This window comes from Rhinoderma darwinii, chromosome 2 (assembly GCF_050947455.1).
Source record: "Rhinoderma darwinii isolate aRhiDar2 chromosome 2, aRhiDar2.hap1, whole genome shotgun sequence".
Taxonomy (NCBI): domain Eukaryota; kingdom Metazoa; phylum Chordata; class Amphibia; order Anura; family Rhinodermatidae; genus Rhinoderma; species Rhinoderma darwinii.
Genome location: NC_134688.1, coordinates 227,318,056 through 227,343,030, shown reverse-complemented (window position 1 = coordinate 227,343,030; position 24,975 = coordinate 227,318,056). Strand labels below are relative to the sequence as shown.

The 24,975-nt window shown below is 46.2% G+C and overlaps 1 protein-coding gene across 4 annotated transcripts in view; it reads left to right on the top strand.

The window, feature by feature from the left end:
- The window catches only part of PHKG1 (phosphorylase kinase catalytic subunit gamma 1), an 85,959-nt gene that overhangs the window by 51,129 nt on the left and 9,855 nt on the right, over positions 1 to 24,975 (top strand). For all 4 annotated transcript variants that reach the window (XM_075850395.1, XM_075850392.1, XM_075850393.1 and 1 more), the window contains one exon: positions 21,552 to 21,715. In XM_075850395.1, coding sequence (XP_075706510.1) covers positions 21,552 to 21,715 — 164 coding nt within the window. The remainder of the gene's footprint in view (positions 1 to 21,551; positions 21,716 to 24,975) is intronic.

The following is a 24,975-nucleotide window of genomic DNA, read 5'->3' as shown; positions in this document are numbered from 1 at the left end:
CTGTGGTATAGAAATTTTTTTATTACAAATGAATTTTGTAAAAAAAAAATGAAATTTGTAACTTTCACCTCTACTTTGCTTTAATTCCTGTGAAACGCCTAAAGGGTTAATACACTTTCTGAATGCTGTTTTGAATACTTTGAGGGGTCCAGTTTTCAAAATGGGGTGATTTATGGGGACTTTCTAATATATAAGGTCCTCAAAGCCACTTCAGAACTGAACTGGTCCTTGTAAAAATCACCTTTTGAAATTTTCTTGAAAATATGAGAAATCGCTGCTAAAGTTCTAAGTCTTGTAACGTCCTAGAAAAATAAAACAATGTTCAAAAAACGATGCAAACATAAAGTAGACATATGGGTGATGTTAACTAGTGACTATTTTGTGTGGTATTACTATCTGTTTCACAAGCAGATACATTTAAATTGAGAAAAATGCTAATTTTTGCAAATTTTCTCCAAATCTTGGTGTTTTTTACAAATAAATATTGAATTTATCAACCAAATTTTTTCACTAACATAAAGTACAATATGTCACGAGAAAACAATCTCAGAATCGCTTGGATAGGTAAAAGCATTCCGGAGTTATTACCACATAAAGTGACACATGTCAGATTTGAAAAATCGGCTTCGTCCTGAAGGCCAAAACAGGCTCAGTCCTGAAGGGGTTAATAATAAATGACTGATAAGGGAAAAAGTGGGACTTTTACTTTTATTACTTTTAAAACTTTTATTTTCTTATTTTTACACAACTTTTTTTAACTTTTTTTTTACTTTATTACTTTGTCCCACTAGGGGACATGAGGGCAGGAGGCCCTGATCGCTAATCTAATACACTGCACTACATGCGTAGTGCAGTGTATTAGAACTGTCAGCTACTCACTGACAGCAAGCATAGTGGGTCCTGACGTTGTCAGGACCCACTAGGCTTCCGTCTATGGCATAGCCGGACGCCATTGTTTGGTGTCCGGTTGCCATAGTCACCATCGCCGGCCGCTGTCGCGTAGCAGGCCGGCGATGGCAGCTTAACCCCTAAAAAGCCGCGATCTCTATAGAACGCGGCTTTTAAGGGGTTAATCAGCGGGGACACAGCGATCGGTCCCCGCTGTAGGAGCTGTGACAGCTGCTGAACAAGACAGCAGCGTCACAGCTCCTGTATGTGTCGGGAGGACGGCCGAAACGGCCGTTACTCCTGAGACGTACTATTACGGCATGGAGCGCGAACGATACAGCTGCCATGACGTAATAGTACGTCAAGGAGCGGGAAGGGGTTAAAGGGGTTGTCCGGGCACAGACCGTTTTTTATATTGATGACCTATCGATGTGCCCGGACAACCCCTTTTACTCAGACTAATAAATTTGGACCCCAGACTAGATCATAGAATACATACAGACCCCAGACCTTCTAAACTATTGCAGTCCCTAGACCAGACAGACCGCCCTAAACAAATACAGACCCCAGAACAAGCACTCTAAATAAATACAGACCTCAGACCAGACCCCCTACACTAATAATGACCCCAGACCAGACCCCCTAAACTAATACAGACCCTTAAATAAAGACCCCTAAACTAATACATGCCCCAGACCAGGCCCCCTAAATACAGACCCCATAAACTATTACAGACCCCAGACCCCTAAATACAGACCCCCTAAATACAGACCCCAGAACTCAAACTAATACAGACCCCCTAAATACAGACACCAGACCTGACCCCCCTACACTAATAATGACCCCAGACCTGACTCAATTAATACAGACCCCAGACCTGACCCCTAATCTAATACAGACCCCAGACCAGACCCCTAAATACAGACCCCTAAATAAAGACCCCTAAACTAATACAGACCCAGCCCCCTAAATAGACCCCATAAACTAATACAGACCCCAGACCAGACCCCCTAAATACAGACCCCAGACGTCAAACTAATACATCCCAAACCCCTTAAACTAACAAACGCCTCTAAATATACAGACCCTAAACCCCTTAAACTGATACAGACACCAAACATCCTAAATACAGACCAGACCCCCTAAATACAGTCCCCAGACCAAGCCCCCTAAATAAAGACCCCACACCAGACACCCTAAATACAGACCCCTTAAACAAATCCATCCCCTTATACTTACATAGCAGCTCACCTCAGTCTTCTCTGTGGAGTCTTAGGGTATGTTCACACGCACTGTTTTTAGACGTAATTCGGGCATTTTACACCTCGAATTACGCCTGAAAAAACGGCTCCATTACGCCTATCTGCCCATTGCTTTCAATGGGTTTTACGATGTTCTGTTCCCACGAGGTGTTATTTTACACGTCGCTGTCAAAAGACGGCGCGTAAAAAGACACCCACGAAAAAGAAGTGCATGTCACTTCTTGGAACGTTTTTGGAGCCATTTTTCATTGACTCCATTGAAAAACAGCTCCAATAACATCCGTAAAATACGCAGCTAAAAAAGGGTGGGGCTACAAAAACATCTGAAAATCAGGAGCTTTTTTCGCCTGAAAACAGCTCCGTATTTTCAGACGTATTTTGCTAAGCCGTGTGAACATACCCTTACTACTGCTCATGGACCTGCGGTCATGTGACCAGCAGGTCTCTAAACAGTAGTAAGAATTTCACAGATGGGGCAATGTGACCTTATGTCTAAAGGTCCTTTTGCAGGACATATACGATTCGCCCCGGGCGGCCGCGCAAGACGCCATATGATGATCCGCCATTGTATATTATGGTACACAAACAATATACAAAAGAGAGGAGCCAGGGGCCTCTGGGCCACCAGTTGGCCACCTCTAGGATAGACAACAAAAAATGTATTAAGGGTATGTTCACACGGCCTATTTACGGACGTAAATCGGGCGTTTTTGCCCCGAATTACGCCCGAAAATAGCGCCTCAATAGCGCTGACAAACATCTGCCCATTGAAAGCAATGGGCAGACGTTTGTCTGTTCACACGAGGCGTATATTTACGCGCCGCTGTCAAAAGACGGAGTGTAAATAGACGCCCGCGTCAAAGAAGTGACCTGTCACTTCTTTGGCCGTAATTAGACCCGTTATTCATTGACTCCAATGAATAGCAGCGCTAATTACGCCCGTAATTGACGCGGCGTTCAAGCGCCTGCACATGCCGGTACGGCTGAAATTACGGGGATGTTTTCAGGCTGAAACATCCCCGTAATTTCAGCCGTAACGGACGCCCTCGTGTGAACATACCCTTAGGGTAAACACATAGATTAAGTTTCAGGCAGCCTTGACATCTAAAATCAGTAGTTTTATTTTACATCTATACTAAGTTATACCTGATGTAAAGCCATTTGTTACCTTTTTTAGGATGCATAGTGATAATTATACATATTCTCAGGTTTGATGAGAGTCACTGATAAAATTTGATTTGAGAAAAATGGCCTATGTTGGCACCTCTCTCCTTTTGGATGGACACATGTTAAATATTTACAGAGGCTTGTTACACAGGACCATTTAGGTAAATTTACTATTTAAAATGCGCCAGAATTCTGGCTCAAATTGTGGTGCACATGCCGTGCGCCACATTTATTAATTGTTTTAGATACTTTTTGCACCACGCTCAACAAGGAGGGGGGGCTTAGATGAAAAGGAGCCTAAATGTGCTGCCGTGTCAGAAACGTGTACAAAAAACAAGCGTAAACTAAGCCAACATGTGTCTAACATGTCTAGCTAGATGTGCCAAATTAACCATACAGCATGCACCACTGTGATAAATTTGGTGCTACTTCTGACTGCCCTGTCGAAGTTTATGCTTAGACAGCATTAATAAATCTGCTCCATTGTGTTCTAGTCATAGTTAATTCTAGATGAATTATCCTTACCCTCTCTGCCAATCACAAAGCCAGATTGTTCCTCCTTAACCAATGTAGGTACAACATCTCGGAGACGGGTAGACAGTAATTTTCCCCAAATTTTCAAATCTAAATTGAGGGAAAAAATTGGCCAGTAGCTGCTACATAACTGAGGGTCTTTACTTTGCTTTTGAATGAGGGCAATGTGAGCTTCTTGTGCCTGCTTCAGGAATGTGCTACCACTCAAGAGGGCGTTACATAACATGGAGAAATGTGGTAAGATTGTGTCTTGAAATTCCTTGTAGTAAACAAGGGGGAGACCATCAGGTCCTGGGCTTTTACCAAGGCAGAAACGATGTATGATAGTGGATAGTTCCTCCGTAGAATTCGGAGCTAACAGCTTAAGGGAAACATCTGAGTCGTGTGGGGAGGTGTAGGGAGGATAAAAACGTTTGGAGAGCCAAAGCCCTCTGAACTTGTGGTTGAAGAATCAGGGGCAGGGAGGTTATAAAAGTTTGAGTAGAAGGTATGGAACGCCTGCGCAATATCTGGGGTTTTAAAGATAGTTTGGTCCTTATTATTTTTAATCGAAGAGATGGATGATTGATCCTTAGCTTTTCGAAGGAGAGCTGACATAAATTTCCCACCCTTGTTGCCATATGCATAAACCATATGGCGGAAGTACAGGTGATGTTTAGCGTGTTTTTTCGTTAAAAAGATCCCTACGTTTTTCACATAGGGAATTGAGATCATCCTGGGACTGACGTATCTTAGACACAACTTAGCAATCTGTGAAAGTAACGCTTTAACTACCCTTTGTGTTTCCGTTTTCCGTTTAGTTCCCATAGCAATAAAGATACCTCTATTGTTGGGCTTGTGCGATTCCCACACTAATGGTATGTCAACCTCACCTGTCAGGTTGGTGTCAAAAAAGAACTGGAGGTGCTGCGTAATTTGTGTTCAAGTAACATCATTTCCCAGCAGGGAGTGGTTTAACTTCCAACCAGGGCCATTTCTGGCATGAGGCGAGATGAGCATCTCGCCTCAGGTGGCAACTTGCAGTGTTTTAGAGTGGGCGGCACAGCGGCAGATGCCCCCTTCTAAGTGCAGCAGAGGCACATGGTTTTCGGCTGCTCTGCACTATTTACTTAAAGAGGCTCTGTCACCAGATTTTGCAACCCCTATCTGCTATTGCAGCAGATAGGCTCTGCAATGTAGATTACAGTAACGTTTTTATTTTTAAAAAAACGAGCATTTTTGGCCAAGTTATGACCATTTTTGTAGTTATGCAAATGAGGCTTGCAAAAGTCCAAGTGGGTGTGTTTAAAAGTAAAAGTCCAAGTGGGCGTGTATTATGTGCGTACATCGGGGCGTGTTTACTTCTTTTACTAGCTGAGCGTTCTGACGAGAAGTATCATCCACTTCTCTTCAGAACGCCCAGCTTCTGACAGTGCAGATCTGTTACGTCACTCACAGATCCTGCATCGTGTCGGCCACATCGGCACCAGAGGCTACAGTTGATTCTGCAGCAGCATCAGCGTTTGCAGGTAAGTCGATCTTACCTGCAAACGCTGATGCTGCTGCAGAATCAACTGTAGCCTCTGGTGCCGATGTGGCCGACACGATGCAGGACCTGTGAGTGACGTCACAGATCTGCACTGTCAGAAGCTGGGCGTTCTGAAGAGAAGTGGATGATACTTCTCTTCAGAGCGCCCAGCTAGTAAAAGTATTAAAAACGCCCCGATGTACGCACATAATACACACCTACTTGGACTTTTGCAAGCCTCATTTGCATAACTACAAAAATGGTCATAACTTGGCCAAAAATGCTCGTTTTAAAAAAATAAAAACGTTACTGTAATCTACATTGCAGCGCCGATCTGCTGCAATAGCAGATAGGGGTTGCAAAATCTGGTGACAGAGCCTCTTTAATGCTCCTTTTCCCTGACGCATTCACTGCCCCTAACTCTGAACATTAAGACAGTGACTCCTACAGCAGCTAACACCACTTGCACTGGACATGATGCCAGTAATGTTAGCTGCTGCTGGAATCACCCAATCAATGGAGCTGCCGGACGATCTTAATTTTATATCAGCGGCAGGAAAAACGAGGATTCAGTAAATAGTGCGGAGCAGCTGCACAGTGACCTGAAGGTTGTGAGGGAGAGAGGGGGGCCTTTCTGCCCTCCCAAAAGGGGCAGGGCTTAGAAGCATGAGTGGGCGGAGCTACCATATTGAATATGGAGCTTTATCTCAGCAGGACATGTCACTCTACTCCTGCCTGCATTGATTCTACAGGGGTAGGCAAAGGTCAAAAGAATTCTGGCAAATATTTACTCCAGGAAATATAATAATTGTATGACATCAGCAGGTGTGACGCTTGCATGTATCCAGAATGAGTTGGTGAACGTGTCCAGCATGTAAGTGGTGTATGTGTGTGTGCGGCATGTGTCAACAGTGAGTCGTGTGTGTGCGGCATGTGTTCCGTGTATGGTTTGTGGGGGTGAGGCACATGCATTTTTTTAAAGGGGTTGTATGAGATTTTTTTTTAAAATTCAGTACCTGCAGTAAATATTATAAAATAAAAAAGGCAGATTACTCATCTTTTAAATTCTGCTGCTGCTCCAGCGTCAATGCTCTGGTTATACCCGCGGCTCCTGCAGCGATGATGTCTCATTTATCCTGCATGTATAGCATGTGACCGCTGAGGATTGTGATTGGCTAAAGTGGTCACGATGAAGGTGACATAATTGCTGCAGGAGTGGCGGGGACCATTGGAGCGGAAGAATAGGGGGAGTTAACAGGTGAGTATTGTTTGATTTGTTTTATTTTAGATAATTTCCTGCTGGCAGAATAATTTATTAATTCGCAGGGCCCCATGCACACGACCGGGCCCCGTAATCATGCTCCGTGATTATGGGCACAGCCGGCCGCTGACAGCCACCCGCAGTTGCAGGCTGTGCTCCCATATGATGTATGGGAGCATGGTCTGAAAAAAGCAAAGAATAGGACATGTCCTATCTTTTGCGGAGGCTTTCTACGGCATGGACACTTTCCCATAAATATACGGGAAGGTGTCTGTCAGCCATAGAAATGTATAGGTCTGTAATTACGGACTAAATCTACGGCCCTGTGCATGGGGCCTCAACCAGTTTAAATTTTGGTTTAGATTTACAAGATTGAGGGATCAAATAGCAGTTGGCTAATAGGATATCCTACTTAGGATTTTTATGGTGGAGGCGTCATTTTAATTTTCACCTCAGGCAGCAGAAAAGCTAGAATCGTCCCTGCCTCCAACTCCATTCCTTGCATGGGAGTTTTGATACAGTAAAAACAGCTGAAACATGGGCATGGTCTGCAGGGCCGCCATCAGAGCAGTACTACTGGTACTGCCGTCAAGGGCCCGGCCAGAATGATTAAAAAAAAGGGGCCCTCCCACTTCTCAGCCAATGTTCCCTCTAAGTCTTGGTAGCTCCTGAGCGGGGCAGTGAGGGAGCAGGGCAAGTGTCCATGAATGGTGGGCGAACTGATGGCCAAAAGTAATTTACCCCCCGTAAATGCTAATATAGCGACTAAATCAGAGAATAAGAAAAATTATTTTAAATTCGTTTTAATTACTTTTTTAAATACTATAATATTACAAGTCCACCAGTAAAATATACAGTTATAAACACCAATTATAGACATAAATGAAAGAATCCCTCATTACACCACCTATAGATAGCGCCGCACAGCCCCCTGTAGATAGCGCCACACAGACCCCCTGTAGATAGCGGCACACACAGCCCTACCTATAAATAGCTCCACACACAGACCCCTGTAGATAACGCCATACACATCCCCCTGTAGATAGCGCCACACAGACCCCCCTGTAGATAGCGCCACACAGACCCCCTGTATATAGCGCCACACAAATCCCCCTGTAGATAGCGCCACACACAGCCCCCTGTATATCGTGCCACACAGACCCCCTGTAGATCGTGCCACACAGACTCCCCTGTAGATAGCGCCACACAGACCCCCCTGTACATAGCGCCACACAGACCCCTCTGTAGATAGCACCACGTAGACCCCTCTGTAGACAGCGCCACACAGACCCCCTGTATATAGTGCAACACAGACTCCCCTGTAGATAGCACCACACACAGTCCCCCTGTATATCATGCCACACAGACCCCCTGTACATAGCGCCACACAGACCCCCTGTAGATAGTGCCACACAGACTCCCCTGTAGATAGTGCCACACAGTCCCCTTGTATATAGTGCCACATACAGCCCCCTTGTGTATATATAGTGCCACACAGCCCCCTTGTATATATAGTGCCACACAGCCCCCTTGTATATATAGTGCCACACAGCTCCCTTGTATATATAGTGCCACAAAGCTCCCTTGTATATATAGTGCCACAAAGCCCCCTTGTATATAGTGCCACACAGCAATCCCCCCTGTATATAGTGCTACACAGCAATTCCCCCCTGTATATAGCGCTACACAGCCCCTCTCCCCACAGCTCCTTAAAAATAAAAAGATTGTACGTACATTGCCCCGTTCCCGCGACAGACAGAACGCTACTCTACCTCCAACGGGACACATGCGCAGACCGGCGTGATGAGACATCATCACGCCGGCCTGCGCGACTCCCAGCGCCTTATAGGCTGCAGGCTTAATGTGGCCTGCAGCCTATACAGGGGCGTAGCTAAAGGCTCATGGACCCCCGATGCAAAGGTTCTTCTTGTGCCCCCCCAAAAACTTCTCATGGCCGATGGCCTGCTGCTTTCAGCTGCATCGCTGGGTCTCCTAAGTGATCCAACAATGCCGCACTAGCAGCCAGGGGCGTCACTAAGGACTCAAAACACCAGGGGGAATATCCCCAATACATATGTGCCCCCCCCCCCCCAACAAAATGTGTGTGTGTGTGTGTGTATTATATATATATATATATATATACATACATATACATATATACGAGACAGCATATCTATAGCAATACGACCCTATAGCTATGGATAGGATTAGATACATTGGCTCAGCAGACAGTATCACACATTATAGGATTAGATACAGTGGCCCAGAGGACTGTATCACACATGATAAGATTAGATATAGGGCCCAGCAGACAGTATCACACATGATAGGATTAGATACAGTCGCTCAGCAGACAGTATCACACATGATAGGATTAGATATAGTGGCTGTAAAGGATCTGTCAGACACAGCTTCTGTGACGAAGTCCATGGTTAATCAGTCTGCATCTGCTCCCAGGTCTGATAGAGTGACTCGATCTGCTACCACTCAGGCTAGTAGGCTGAGGAGTGGGAGAACCTATCACAGCCTGGCCAGATGATTCTAGCTCCCGCCCTCGGTCTATGTATACCTTCATTTGCTTCTCGTCTTTGCCTGTGATTCTCTTTTGTTTCCTGGCTCTGCTGTTCCAGCTATTACTATTGACTTCTGCTTCATTTTGACCCCGGCTTTACTGACTACGCTCCTGCTCTGCGTTTGGTACCTCGTACACTCCTGGTTTGACTCGGCTCGTTCACTACTCTTCTTGCTCACAGTGTTGCCGTGGGCAACTGCCCCATTTCCCTTAGCTTCTGTGTACCCTTGTCTGTCGTGCACATACTGAGTGTAGGGACCGTCGCCCAGTTGTACGTTGTCGCCTAGGACGGGTCGTGCAAGTAGGCAGGGACTGAGTGGCGGGTAGATTAGGGCTCACCTGTCTGTCCCCCTACCCCGTCATTACAGTGGCTCAGCAGACAGTATCACACATGATAGAATTAGATATAGGGCCCAGCAGACCGTATAACACATTATAGGATTAGATACAGTGGCTAAGCAGACAGTATCACACATGATAGGATTAGATATAGGGCCCAGCTCGCTGACATTGCAGCTCCAGAGCTGGACCAAGGAAAGGTAAGTATAAGAATTATTTTCCTTTTTTATGTGTTACTAATTATTTTTGTGTGTTCGGTTGTTGGACTACTTCAGATTCGAGGAGTACTTCGATAACTGCGTTTTTTTTTATTCTCAATAAAATGGATAACGAGGATTGTGTGTGGGATTTTTTTTTCAATAAAATTATTTTTCTGTCTTTGTATTTTTTTTAAACTTTATTACTATCACGTTAGTAATGACTGCTGGCTGATTGACAACACCCATTACTAAGGCGGGTCTTAATGTTAGACGTGAAGAGGCTAACACTAACCCCCATTATTACCCTGGGGTACCGGGGAGAGCCAGGTACGATCTAGTACTCGACAATCTGTAGCGAAGGAGCAGCACTGGGGCGGCCGCAGGCTGGTATTATTAGACTGGGAAAGCCCAAAATCAGTGGCCCTTCCCACCCTGGTAATACTAGCCTGCTGCTGCTGTGTTGTATCTGGCTGGCTATGAAAATGGGGGAACCCCACATTGTGCTGTCCAATTATTTATTTAAAAAATGACTTGGGGACCCCCCATTTTTTATAACCAGCCAGATACAACACAGCAGCAGCAGGCTAGCATTACCAGGGGGGGAGGAGTCACTGTTTTTGGACTTTCCCTGCCTAATAATATCGGCCTAATAATACCGGCCTGCGCCCGCCCCAGTGCCCGACCATCAATACAGATGGTCGGGTACTGGATCGTACCGGCTCTTCCTGGCACCCCTGGTGGCGGTGGGTACTGGGATAATAATGGGGGTTAGTGTTAGCCTTTTCACCCGCTAACACTAAGCTCTGCCTTAGTAATGGACGCTGTCAATCAGTCAGCGGCCATTAGTAAGGTGGTAGCGATAAAGTTTAAAAAAAATACAAAGACATAGAAAAAATAGATTTATTGAAATAAAAAAAAAACACACAACCCTCATTAACAATTTTATTGAGAATAAAAAAGCCGTCATCGAAGTAGTTCTCAAATCCGACGTAGTCCAACGACCAAAACCTGTAAAAAACACAAAAAAAAAACATTGGTAAGGGCCAGTTCACACCACTGCTGACCTTCCGTTGAGGGGTTCCGTCGGGTTAACCCCTCAATAGAAAGGCAAACTGAAACCTCCGCTTCCGTTCCCTCACCATTGATCTCAATGGTGATAGAAACGTTGCTAAAGGTTTCTGTTTGTCACCGCTGTGGCAGGGTTCCTTTGTTTTGCATTGTCGACTGCGCTATTGATTCCGCCAAAACAATGGAACCCGCTCACAACGGTGACAAACGGAAACCATTAGCAAAGTTTCCATCACCATTGAGATCAATAATGATGCAAACGGAAGCTAAGGTTTCCGTTTGCCTTTCCGTTGAGGGGTAACACGACAGGACCCCTCAACGGAAGGGCAGCAGTGATATGAACAGGGCCTTAGATACAGGGCCCATGTGCATGTGTGATACTGTTTATTGAACCCTGTATCTAAGCCTAAGGTAGGCTTAGATACATGGTCCAGCAGACAGTAATCTTATGCAGTATAAGGGTATGTTCACACGGCAGCCTCCATTACAGCTGAAATTACGGAGCTGTTTTCAGGAGACAACAGCTCCGGAATTTCAGACGTAATGGCATGTGCAGGCACTTTTTGCTGCGTCCATTACAGACGTAATTGGAACTGTTTTTCCATGGAGTCAATGGAAAACGGCTCCAATTACGTCTCAAGAAGTGACAGGCACTTCTTTGACGTGGGCGTCTTTTTTACGCGCCATCTTTTGACAGCGGCGCATAAAAAAAATGACAGTCGGCACAGAACATCGTAAAGCCCATTCAAATGAATGGGCAGATGTGTGCCGACGCTTTGGAGCCGTATTGTCGGACGTAATTCGAGGCTAAAACGCCCGAATTACATCCGTAAATAGGGTGTGTGAACCCAGCCTTAGATTACTAGTATAAGATTACTGTCTGCTGGGGCCCTATATCTAAGCCTAACGCACGTTAAAGGGGTTGTCCAGTCCCTAAACATTGATGGCCTATCCTCAGGATAGGCCATCAATAGCTGATGGCTCGGGGTCCGACTCCCGGGACCCCCCACCAATCAGCTGTTTTGAAGGGGGTGCAGAGATCGTACGAGCGCTGCTTCCCCTTCATTTCCCTCACTTGCTCACACTGAATCGCTGAGACGTCCGCACCCCCTTTAAAACAGCTGATTGTCGGAGGTTCCGGGAGTCGGACCCCGACCCATTAGCAAGACAGTGGTATTAAACTTACCCGACTCTTCGGCCGCAGCGGAGGTCCTCACTCCATCGAGTGTCAGGATGTTGTGCACAGCACATAGCGTTGTGACGTCATGTGCTGCACATAGCGCTGTGACGTCAGAACCTCCGCTGTGCTCCGGAAAGAGGGAGGGTAAGTACTGTAAGTTACTATAGTAACAGGGGCCCATGTAGTTTATTATATAGGCCCCAGTTACTATAGTAACTTTTTATTGATGTGGTGCGTGGGGCCGCGGGCCCCCCTGGCTTCGGGGGCCTGGTCGCAATTACGACCTCTGCGACCCCTATAGTTACGCCACTAGTATTCATTTGTATCTGTGTCCTAAGGATGTACATACAAGTGAATGTGGCTGTCGCTAGCACCGGAGCCCCCTCCGGTGCTAGCGATGCCACTGCATCCGCCCGACGCCCATGACAATGCGCGGGCTTTAAACTTTACTGAGCAGGCGGTCTGTGGAAGGTGCGCGGCCGCGCACCAAAAAAGGTATAATCCCTTGCAGTAGGGTTTAAATCCCCCCTATTTTTCTATAACATCAATGGAGTGAAAGAAACACACTACCTGTAGACTAGTTAGAGTATGAGGAATGTATCGTGCCCGAGACACATGTGATTTATCCGTAGAAGCGTCCAAAGCAATATTAGAGTCTCCCCCCATAATTATCGGACCCTCTATCAGCGGTTGAAGCTTACGCCACACGCGTTGGAAAAAAGAAGGCTGATTAGAATTCGGGGCATAGTAAGTAATAAAGGTTACAGGAGAATCATGTAATATACCTGTGACCAAGATGTACCTGCCATCTGGATCAGATATCATCTTATGAGGTGTGAATGGAACAGACCGAGCCATCTATATGCCAGTAGAGGCACTAGCCAAGAAGTATTGTGAGTAATGTCTATAAAAGTACGAAGGAACAGAAGAGGTAGAGAAATGTGTTTCCTGCAAAAAAAAGTATATCATCATGAATAGACTTATAATACAAAAAGGCTTTACCTCGTTTGATTGGAGAATTAAGTCCCTGCACATTATGAGTAAGTAAGCAGTAAGCTTTAGGCTGGATTCACACGAACGTGTGCTTTTTGCACACGCAAAAAATGTGGCGTTTTGCCTGCGCAAAAGGCACTTAACTGCTCCATGTGGCATCAGCATATGATGCGCGGCTGCGTGCTTTTCGCGCAGCCGCCATCATTATGACACTCCATTTGGATGTTTGTAAACAGAAAAGCACGTGGTGCTTTTCTGTTTTCATTCATCCTTTTCACAGCTGTTGCGCGAATCACGCTGGTCGCACGGAAGTGCTTCCGTGTGGCATGCGTGGTTTTCACGCACCCATTGAAGTCAATGCGAAAAACGCTCAAAGAACGGTCATGTCATTACTTTTACGCAGCGGACCAACGCTGCGTAAAAATCACGCACATTTCTGCATGGCTCCATAGACTAATATAGGTCCGTGCGACGCGCGTGAAAATCACGCGAGTTGCACGGACGTATATCCCGTTCGTCTGAATAAGCCCTTAGTAGAAGCCGGGATTGCCATCATAGAACATGAAATAGAAACATGCGCTAATTATTATCTTTCCATAGAGAAGAAGGACACGAATAGGGAAAAAGGACAAGAATAGGGAAAAAGGGGAGGGAAAGGGAGGGAAAAAACTAAAATAGAACAGACATAAAAGACATCTAGTACTAGTCATAGTCTACCGACTAGACAGTCAAGAAGGACTGCTAAAGGGGGGCAGCAGACCTTCGAGAAGGCAAACCTTATTATTAAGTACAAATAAAGACATATGGAACCGTGTAAACATACAATCACTAAATATGCTTAGGAGGTCTTAACCACCAACAGACCCATCAATATCTAGAGTGCAAATCCCATCTTCCACTATGTAGTTAACCCCATAAACGACTCTAGGTGATATTGAAGACATGAGAGACTAGCTAAAATAAACAAGTAAAATGCGATCACAAACTGGAATCAACTGGAATCAAACAGCACAACATGTACAATGCATATATATCCATAGTGCCGTGACATCAGGAGAACGAGTTCCATCGATGCAGCACCCAATCCAATAATCATGGCACGAAGTCCAAGGTGGAAATCCTCAAAGTGTGTTATGCACATGGCACAATGTCCCCTAGAAACCGGAGAACTGAAAAAGACATTAGTCGTAGAAAACTGAAATCAAAACCGACCCCGCAAGATATTATAATCCAGGGAATAGATCCCATCAACAGTAATATAAACATCAAGGAGGATTAGACTGTTGGTGACGAGAGTTAACTCGCTGTTCACGAGGTGCAGTGTCACGACCTCCCTGAGTGCGCCATATCGGAGACAACGGAGGAGCTGGCAATGACAAGTGAGATGGGTTGGAAGTTTCTGGCATCGGGAGGATATTTAAGTCTCTTAGAAGATCTTCCCCTTCCTGCAGTGTTGAAAAACCGTATTGTCGGTTATTATGCATAAAGAGGAGGCGAAATGGGAATGCCCACCTGTACGTGATAGCTTGGTGTTTGAGGTCTGCAGAATAGGACGTAACATTCTTTGTTTTTGTATGGTTTGTGGAGCCAAATCTGCGAAAATCTGTATAGCAGTGTTACAGAGTGTAATCACAGGAAGTTTCCGTGCCTTTTCCATCACTTTCTCCTTAACAGAATAATAGTGGGGTTTCACTATAATATCTCTAGGAAGTCCATCCCGCCTTATGGCCGTCAATGCTCTGTGAGCTCGGTCGATTTCCATATGAGATTCCGATATATCGGGTATCAAGGTGGTGAACAACAAACTAAACACTTTCGATATATCCGTATGAGATTCAGGGACCCACCTGATCCTAAAATTGTAGTGTCGTGACCTATTTTCCAAGTCCTCAATTCTAGTAGTCGCCACATCCAACTGACTTTGCAGGTCCTCAATAAATCTAGTATTCTGATAAACCCTTGTCATCGGGGAAATCAATTTTGTTTCTATGGCCTCCATATGAGCACCCACCTTATGGAGATCATGATAGACTGCAGCTATTTTAGAGCATCTGAGCTTGCATGGCTCTAGATATGCAGGATAATATGGCGTCCTCAGACAGGGCGGAAGTAATGGCCGACGGGAGGAGAGGGTACTGTACCTCATGTGAGGACAGCGATTGCTCTGCACCAAAGTCCGGAATCGGGGCCTCAGTCATCAAACCCTCCGGTATAGGTGACGATGGCAAGCTCCGTTGCTCCCTGAGTACAGGAAAATCCTGCGAAAGTGCAGGTAAAACAGGCTGTGGCTGCGCCTCCGGCTGCTGCGGTTCCATCGCCAGAAAGTTTGGTGCCAAAACAAGCATGTTGGCTACGGATCTCTGTGCCTGGGTTTGCTTACCCTGTCTGCCGTTCCCTCTAGCCATAGGTGAGTGCCCGAGCATTCAGTCAGCTCCTCCAGCTGTCTGTTTAGTCCAAGAATGCCTTAAAAGCTGATTTATAAGCTTAATTGCCCTCTCGAAGTGCGGAGCTTGGCTAGAAGACGTCCGCCATGTTCAGCTGCGCGCATGCGCCCACATTTATAGCGTTTTTTGTCGCGATTTTTGTAATTACGGCAAAAATGGCGCCATTTTGCCACGATTATATAAAAATAGGGTCCACAATTACGCTACGGATAGGTGTCCGTGCCGTAGAACCGTGCCGGGAATTATGGAGCTTGTCCTACTTTTAGTTTTTTATGGGCCGTGCTCCCATACTTTGTATGGGGGCACGGACCGAAAATTCTGCCCGCGGCCGGTCATGCCCGCACTCATGGGCCGTTATTATGGGCACGGCCTTGTGCATGAGGCCTTAATACGTATAACGTACAAATGTGAGCTCATAACTTTCCATTGCCCACCCCCGGTAATGGAGGGGGGCCCAGACATCTTGGCTGGATGGGGCCCAGAAATTCCTAATGGCGGCCATGATGGTTCGAGACCGTGATATTACCTTAGAGCTTTATTACTTTATATTTATCTTAGAACTGAGTGTGGGGGAGAAGGGAAGATGAGAAAAAAAATATCTAATCTCTGGTAGGAAGATGTGTAGGGGAGTAAAAAGAAAAATTAACAGCTGAGGGATGGTGGTGTCTCCAGATGTCAATAACCCCAAGATCCTGTAACATCCTCTGGACTCTTGTAGCACCCAAGGCTGCGGACCGTCGGGATTACTCACTCCCCGACGGCCACAGCCATGGATCAGTGAGAGCTGGACCGCATCTCCTCCCCAGGAGACGCCAGCGCTCACTTCAGCTCCGTTCGGCTGTGTCACGTAGGGTGCGCGCGCACGCTCATGCCCGGCCTTAAAGGGCCAGCGTGCGCACATGTAAAGAATTACCAATTACCCATGACCACCCTGGACTATAAGAAGGGCCCTGCCCCATCACTCATTGCCTGAGCGTTGTTGTGTTTACCTGTGTTAGTCTTGCAAATGGTCCCTTAGTGTTATCCTGTTCCCGTACCTGCTACCTGTATCCTGTGCTACGGTTGTTCCTGTGCCTTAGATGTTGGAGTCGTGTTCTGCCTCTGGTCACGCCTTCTGTGTTACACCATGCCTGGTGTCATCTACCACGCTTTGCATCATCTGCCGTCTGAAGTATCATCTGTGCCTAGCCACTGCGACTGTCTGGACTATTCAGGTACCCTTGTGCTGGACTTTGTATTATTGGCTACTCTGTTTGGCCAGCTGCCTCCCCGCTCCGGCGGTGCGGCCTTGTGGGTCCACATACCCCCAGATCGTGACAGTACGCTCAGGCCATGGACCCCCCCTGGTCAACCCAAGACCTTGACGACGTCACAAGCCATGCAAGCGGATCTGCGAGACCTCCGGTCACGACAGCATCAACTCCTCCTGGCAGTGAACGCCACTGCACATCGGCTGAATAAGCAAGCTGCAGTCTCCACAGCTCCTGTTCCTGTTACCCCAGCTGTTCCTCCTGCTACACCTCCTGTCAGTACCAGTACTGATCTCCGATTCTTGCTGTCACTACCGCCTCGTTACGACGCAGACGCGAGTACTTGAACCAGTGCCAGATCCACTTCACGTTACATACCAGAGCATTCCCTTCTGATGGCGCAAGGATCTCTTTCATCATCTCTATCTTTAATGACAAGGCCCTAGCCTGGGTGAATCCTATCTGGGAAAGTCAGGGGCCAGAGACCCGTGACTTCCAGGGGTTCCACTGACATTTTGCACAGTATTTGAGGAGTCTGGATGAGTCTCGTAAGCAGCTGCCTCCTTGCTAACTCTTCGCCAGAGAGACATCTCCGTGGGCGAGTATGCCATTCAATTCCGCACCCTGGCAGCAGAGCTGTCCTGGAACAACGAGGCCTTAGTAGCTACATTCTGGCAGGGACTGTCTTCCAAAATTAAAGACGAACTTGCTGTTCGTGATCTGCCATCTACCCTAAATGAACTTGTTGTGCTTTCCACCCAGGACGACATGGGGCTCCGGGAACAATCCCAAGAGGTTCGCCGTGAGACAGAGTTCCCTAAACTGGCCTCCTCTGTCCAGCAATCTCTGTTGCCCTAATCCATTGTTCCACCTGAGGAGCCTATCCAAGTGGACCGGTTCAAATTATTCACCCAGGACAAACAACGCAGACGCACTTCGAGACTTTGTCTGTATTGCGGCCTCGATGGCTATGTTGTGCGTCTGTGCCCTCACAAGTAAAAAAAACTCCAATGCCTAGGATTGGTTGGGGAGACAACCCTAGGCAATATGGTGATCAACAAAAACTCTCCTCAAAACTATCCATCCCCGTGACCATAGGGTCCGGCGAGAGGTCGCACCGGGACACTGCCTACCTGGACTCTGGATCCGCAGCCAATTTCATCCAGAGAGACCTAGTGAATCTTCTCCAGTTGCCCACAGTTCCTCTGGAGACGTCTTTTGCTGTTGCCGCAGTGAACGGACTGGCTCTGCCCGATCCAGTCGTATCTGTGACCAATCCACTGAAGCTCCGGGTTGGAGCCCTTCATTCGGAGCTAATTTCTTTCCTCATCCTGCCCAAAGCCCTCAACGCTGTGCTGCTGGGCCTACCCTGGCTTTGACTACATGCCCCAATTCTGGACTGGAATTCCGGTGAGGTTCTCCAGTGGGGCCCCAAGTATCTCAACCGCTGTCTGGGGAAGATCCATCCGGCCCAGCCTCCTCTACCCCAGTCGTTGGCAGGATTGCCTCCCCACTACTGACAGTTTGCGGATGTCTTCCGCAAGAAGGAGGCTCAGACGCTACCCCCATACCTGGCGTATGACTGCCCTATTGAACTGGTTCCTAATGCGTCCCCTCCTCGTGTACGGGTATACCCTCTCTCCTTGCCAGAGACTCAGTCTACGTCTGCCTATATCAAGGAGTATTTGGAGAGGGGTTTCATATGGAATTCCTCCTCCCGGCTGGGGCCGGGTTCTTCTTTGTCAAAAAGAAAGACGGATCTCTTCGACCTTGCATCGACTGCCGGGGCCTCAATCAAATCACAGTCAAGAACAGATAACAGATGCCGCTAATCTCTGAACTGTTTGACCGCATCCGAGGAGCCAAGATTTTTTTCCAAGCTAGACATGCGGGGGGGGGGGGGGGCCTTACAACTTAAAGGGAATGTGCTGCGAATTAAGTTTTTTGCTGTATTTTTTTTTTCTTCCACATGGTGGAGAGTATTAAAAATGTAATAATAATTTGACATGTTTTCCTATGTTGGCCACCAGAGGGAGCACTTCCCAGAATTACAGCAAGGTGAATAAGGCAAAGCAACCTGACTCACAGCTGCCGTAAATGTGGGAGGGAATCTCACCCCCCTCCTACAAGCCAGGCAAAAGGTGTCTTCAAATTGCTAAGCAGTGTCAGGCTGCAATTTTGGGTGTGATTGTACAGATGGCAGAAGACTGCAAAGGCACACCAAAAGGCTAAGGGTATGTTCACACGCTTACTAAACAAAGGGAAAACAGCTCCTGATTTTCAGCCATTTTTTAATCAAACTCGCATTTTTGGCAGCGTTTTTAACCGCCGTTTTTGGAGTTGTTTTTCTATAGAGTCAATGAAAAACAGCTCCAAAAACGTCCCAAGAAATTATATGCACTTTTTTGGCGGGCGTCTTTTTACGTGCCGTTTTTGGAAAACGGGCGTGTAAAAAATGCCCCGTCGGAGCAGATGTTGGTAGGCGTTCTGCTTCCAATTTTTCACCCTTTTTCCGGGACGTTTACGTCCGAAAAACGGCTGAAAACACTGCGTATGAACATACCCTTAGAATGATGAAACTGAAGTGAACGACTTTTCAGTTGACAGGTACACACACACACACACACACACACACACACACAGCACTGCTACATACAGACACACACTCAGCTCTGCTGCACACACACTCACCACTGCTACATACAGACACACTCAGCTCTGCTACCTACAGACACACACCCAGCTCTGCTACATACATACAGACACACTCAGCTCTACTACATACTGACACACACTCAGCTCTGCTGCACACACACACTCAGCACTGCTACACACAGACACACACACAGCTCTGCTATGTACATACAGACACACATTTAAAGCGGGTGTGGGGGGGCACCGGGTGGGTCACGAGAGCGGAGGTCTGTGAGAGAGAGGGACAGACAGACAGAGACAAAACACATCTTACATGCAGTGCAGCCGGTCTTCATAATGGCGCCTGCTATTTCCCTACAAACCAGCTTCTCTGCTGTGTGGCTCGGAACTGCGTCTGCGCAGTACAGCGCCAGATAGCGGAAAGAATGAACGGCTCCCGTTCATTGTGTCCTATGCCCTGTAGCTGCCGTAGTCCATCTGTGTTTGTGTCGTTAAGAGACACATACAAAGATTAAATAAAACATGGCAGCCCCCAATACAGTAAGAATGTGTCAATAAAAAAAAAACTTTGTGTTTGAAAAAATAAAGTCAATATAATATTTTATTAAATAAAAACACATAAATAAATTAAAAAAAATAATCATGACACTGTCCCTTTAATCCGAATCCACCGGGGTGACTAATGGAAGACATTCAACACCCGAAACAGGCACTATGAATACCTGGTGATGTCCTTCGGTCTGTGTAATGATCCTGCGGTCTTCCAACAGTTCGTCAATGACATCTTCCGAGATCTCCTCTATGTCTGTGTTGTGGTATATCTCGATGACATCTTGATATTTTCTCCAGATCCGACGACTCATCAGAGACATGTCCGTCAAGTTCTGCTGCGGTATATCTGGATAGAGAGTCTGAGTGAGAGTGAACCAGACGACTGGTTCACTCTCACTCAGACTCTTTATCCAGGTATACCCCTGCAATTCCATTTCTTTGTATCACTGTGCTTTCAAACTGTTATTGTATGCATATTACCCAGCACTTTTTAGACTTATTACCATCCAGTATTTGATACATTACTTTTGTTTTTCAATGAGAATCATACAGGGGTATGGACGTGGCCAACCTTTTACATACATGTTGTTCATTACCGTATGTGTACCAGCTTTTTGTTGTTTTCAGCTTTTCATATCTTCTGTTGTACACTGTTTTTATTTTTAATAATAAAATTATATTTTATATCCCAATCATTCTGGTTTATAGTACTCGGTTAGGGTCGATTTTCAGTTTTGAATAAAAAAACGTCTGAAAATCAGGAGCGGTTTTCCCTTGAAAACAGCTCCATATTTTCAGACGTTTTTGATTTTGTGTGTGCACATACCCTTATCGTTGTCGGCAGTACATCTCCCTGTGTAAACAGGGAGATGTGCTGCCGACATGATAATAATGTATGGGGACGAGCAATCGGAGTAACAACCGCTCGTCCCCATCCATAGCTCCTTGTGAAAGGAGCAAATGAACGCTGAACAACGAGCTGTCTCTGAGACCAGCCTTGGTAAATCTCAACACACACCTCCTGTTCCAACAGCACATAGTGTGTACTCTTTATTTCAGACCCCAGATCATCACCTGATCATGTGATTGAGTGACAATTAGAATAATCAGCCTACCTATGAAATTTCTTAATGTAAATTAGGCAGCCCGTGGGGTACTTGACGGGTGACGTCACTCTCTGCTCTGGCCGCTTTTTTGATCTTTAATTCTTTGCCGGGTATACGACACGTCATTTGTGACGTATCGTGTATGGGCTGTTCTGCTTCACAGCCCGTAACGCGCATGCGCTGTCACTGCTGTTATCGCGGTCCCTGCTGTTCTCGAGATAACAGCAGGGGCCGCGCATGCGCATTACAACAGAACAAGCCGATATACACCACGTCACAAGTGACGTGTCGTATACTCGGAAAATAATTCAAGATCAACAAAGCGGCCAGAGCCAGTGCAGAGAGTGACGTCACCCATCAAGTTCCCCACGGCAGGATCTGGAAACGGGGCAACTTTGGAAAATGTAAGTATATTACAAATGTATTTACATTTATAAATTACAAGCATTAACACAAAGTCATTTAATCTCGGACAACCCCTTTAAATCAATTTAGATAGGATGGATGTCAACTAAATCTCAAGGCATTGAGTGAGATTAGAAATGTATAAACATTCATTATTGCATCCGACAGGAAGATAATGCGAGCGCTGCTTGAAGTTGTTGCATACCTGCATTCCCAGAACATTGTTCACAGAGACCTAAAACCAGAAAACATTCTACTGGATGATAACATGAACATCAAACTGACAGATTTTGGATTCTCTTGTCAGATTGCAGAAGGAGTGAAGTTAAAAGGTAAGACGTTCTACTACCGGTGTTTAATTTTTTTTAATGATGCACCACAACACCCGTTCAGCTGTGATGAAGATGAACAGATTTAAACTAGTTCTGAATGATGTTTCTGCTGATCTATGTGAACCCATATTATACTAATCATTACCAGTGTCGAGCCATTAGGTTCATTACACGTTCATGTCAGTCGTGCACGTTTGAGTGCCACCAAATGTATGCCCCAGACATATGCAACTTTATACCTATACTGTGGCATGTGTCTGGCAGTGACCTTAAACTGGATGCCTTGGTATTGAAAAGTATAATCTACACGTTCAACACAATTAAAAAATATATATATATATATACCAGCAAAACATAGTCAAATGGACACATATTGGCATTGGTTTTGTAATGATAGTCAATGGGCATGTCGGGATATATGTTGGAAAGTGCTCCTGACACATCTGCCAAATGTACACCACAGATGTGATGTGAACAGAGCCTAAGGCCTAATTCACACCGAGATTTTTGCAGGCAGAAAATAATCTGCCTCAGAATTCCTACAAAGATTTTAAAGGCAGATATTGAGCAGCTTGCACTTTTTTTTTCTGCGTTTTTCACAGAATTTGCCTGCGGCCATTGAATGTAATGCAAAGACCACGGGCAAAAACTGTGTGAAAAACGCTCAGAAACAAGCGCCGCCAGAAGCCGCTCAGGAAAAAAAATGCCTTTGCCTCCCTTTGAAATCCATGGGGGGTGATTTTGGCCGTTTTTTGGCGCGGATTACGACGCGGTTTCAGTGTTAAAATCTGCGCCAAAAAAAGGATTTTTTTTTCTTTTAGGCCAAGCCTCGAATTACGCCCATACACACCCGCTTCAGCCCACACAGTATCATGCTCCCATAGAGCATCCCACACAGTATAATGCCCCCATATAGTACAATGCCCACACAGATGCCCTCATACAGTATAATGCCCCATAGCTGCCCTCATACAGCATAATGCCCCATACAGTATAATGCTCCCATATATGACCCATACAGTATAATGCTCCCATATATGACCCATACAGTATAATGCCCCCACAGCTTCCCCATACAGTATAGTGCTCCTATAGATTCCCCAATACAGTATAATGCCCCGATAGCTACCAACATACACTATAATGCCCTCTTAGCTGCCACCATACAATATTATGCCCCCACAGCTGCCCCATACAGTATAATGCCCCCTTCGCTGCCCCTAGTGCCAGTGCCCATATATAAAGTGCCAGTGCCCACATAGTGTCACAGTGCTCATGTAGATAGTGCCACACACAGTGCCCATATAGGTAGCACCACATTTTCCACTGTAGATAGTGCCCCCCCCCCCATATTTAGACAGTGACGTCAGGGATTCCCTCAGGAGCGGAATCCTCGGCCATAGCATCAGCAACGCTCTGGCAGTGGATTCCGTTATGGCTGAGCCACTGACGTCACTGACCATATATAGACAGTGGCGTCAAGTGCTTACCCGGCCTCAGCGCTTAAAGTATCGCTGTACCGGGGGAGAGCTCTGTACTAATGCTGAAGCAGGGAGCTGATGTTTCCCTGCTTCAGCATTGGGTTCAACTGTATCTGCATCCTGAGGACACAGATAGTTGACACCGGGAGTCTGGGACATACCACCGGCCGCCCAGGACAGTGGGACACCGCCCAAAATCCGGGACGGTTGGGTAGTATGCCTCTGGCTTGCAGTAAAAATGTCACTGTACATAATGTATAGTTAACATTCCCGGTGCCCCTCATTTCAATGTTGCTGCCGTAGTTTGTCCTATTCCTAGTCCACTCTTCATGTATGCCAGTTTCTTAGATTACCCTATGCACAGTGTGTTTTGGTAGTCTGAGACACGCCCCTGCTCTCGGATGACCAGGGCTGATGGTGATCATCAGCGCTCTGAGAGCAGGGGGGGCGCATTTCATACTACCAAAGCACACTGTACATAGGGTAATAAAGAAGCTGGCAGACATTTTACATACATGAAGAGGTTACTGGGAATGGAACGAACCGCAGCAGTAGCTTTGAAAAGGGGAAGCGATGTGTTTTTTCCATTTTTAATAAACAGTGCTCCTGGTTAGTACCCCATACTAGTACTCTGCAGCTACACAGTACGGTAGTTAATATAGGAATATATGCAAGTGTAGGCAAGGTAACAAATAGCCACAGGAAACAAAGAGCAACATGGGTTTAACATCTATACCAATCAAATGCTACAATGTAGTGCGACTGCGACTGGACAATTGATCCTACTGACTAGGAACCAAGACTTCTAAAACATTCCCCTATCAATATTTGGCAGTTTAGCCCAATTCTGTTTATTAATTAAAATTATACTTTAAAAAAATGTATCTGGTGTGCATACCTCCCAACTTTTGAATTCAGAAAAGAGGGAGATTTTTAAGCCACGCCCCTAACCACGACCAATATCCCACATAAACACATCAAATCACGGCCAGATCCTTCTTCAAATAACAAGATCATGTTCTCACTGCGGATCTCTAGACTTATAAAAAACCTATGGATATCACCAATATTATATTTCAGGTTATATCATCTTTACATTACTTTTCCTAACTTGGGTATAACATTTGCTCATCACGGCAGCAGCGGCTGCAGGACAAACCAAAAGGAAGAGAACAATGAAAGTCAAGAGGGAGACCCTGTGGTTGATGACTTTTCAATTGACAGGTAGCAGAGTTACATGATGGGGATTTTTTTTTCCAGTTGTGTAACTCTGCTACCGGTCAATGGAAAATCATCCACCATATCGCTCCACACAAAGCCCCCTATAGATAGCTACACACACACACACAGCCCCCCTGTAGATGGCTCCACACACAGCCCCCCTGTAGATCGTGCCACACACAGACCCCCTGTAGATAGCGCCACACACAGCCCCCGTGTAGATAGCGCCACACACAGCCCCCGTGTAGATAGCGTCATACACAGACCCCCTGTACATAGCTCCACACAGTCCCCCTGTAGATCGCGCCACACACAGTCCCCCTGTAGATCGCACCACACACAGTCCCCCTGTAGATCGCGCCATACACAGACCCCCTGTAGATAGCTCCACACACAGACCCCCTGTAGATAGCGCCGCACACAGCCCCCTTTTGTACATAGCGCCACACAACCACCTTCCCCCTTGTACATAGTGCCATATAACCATCCTTCCCACTTGTACATGGTGCCACACAACCCCCTCCCCCCTTGTACATAGTGCGACACAACCCCCCTCCC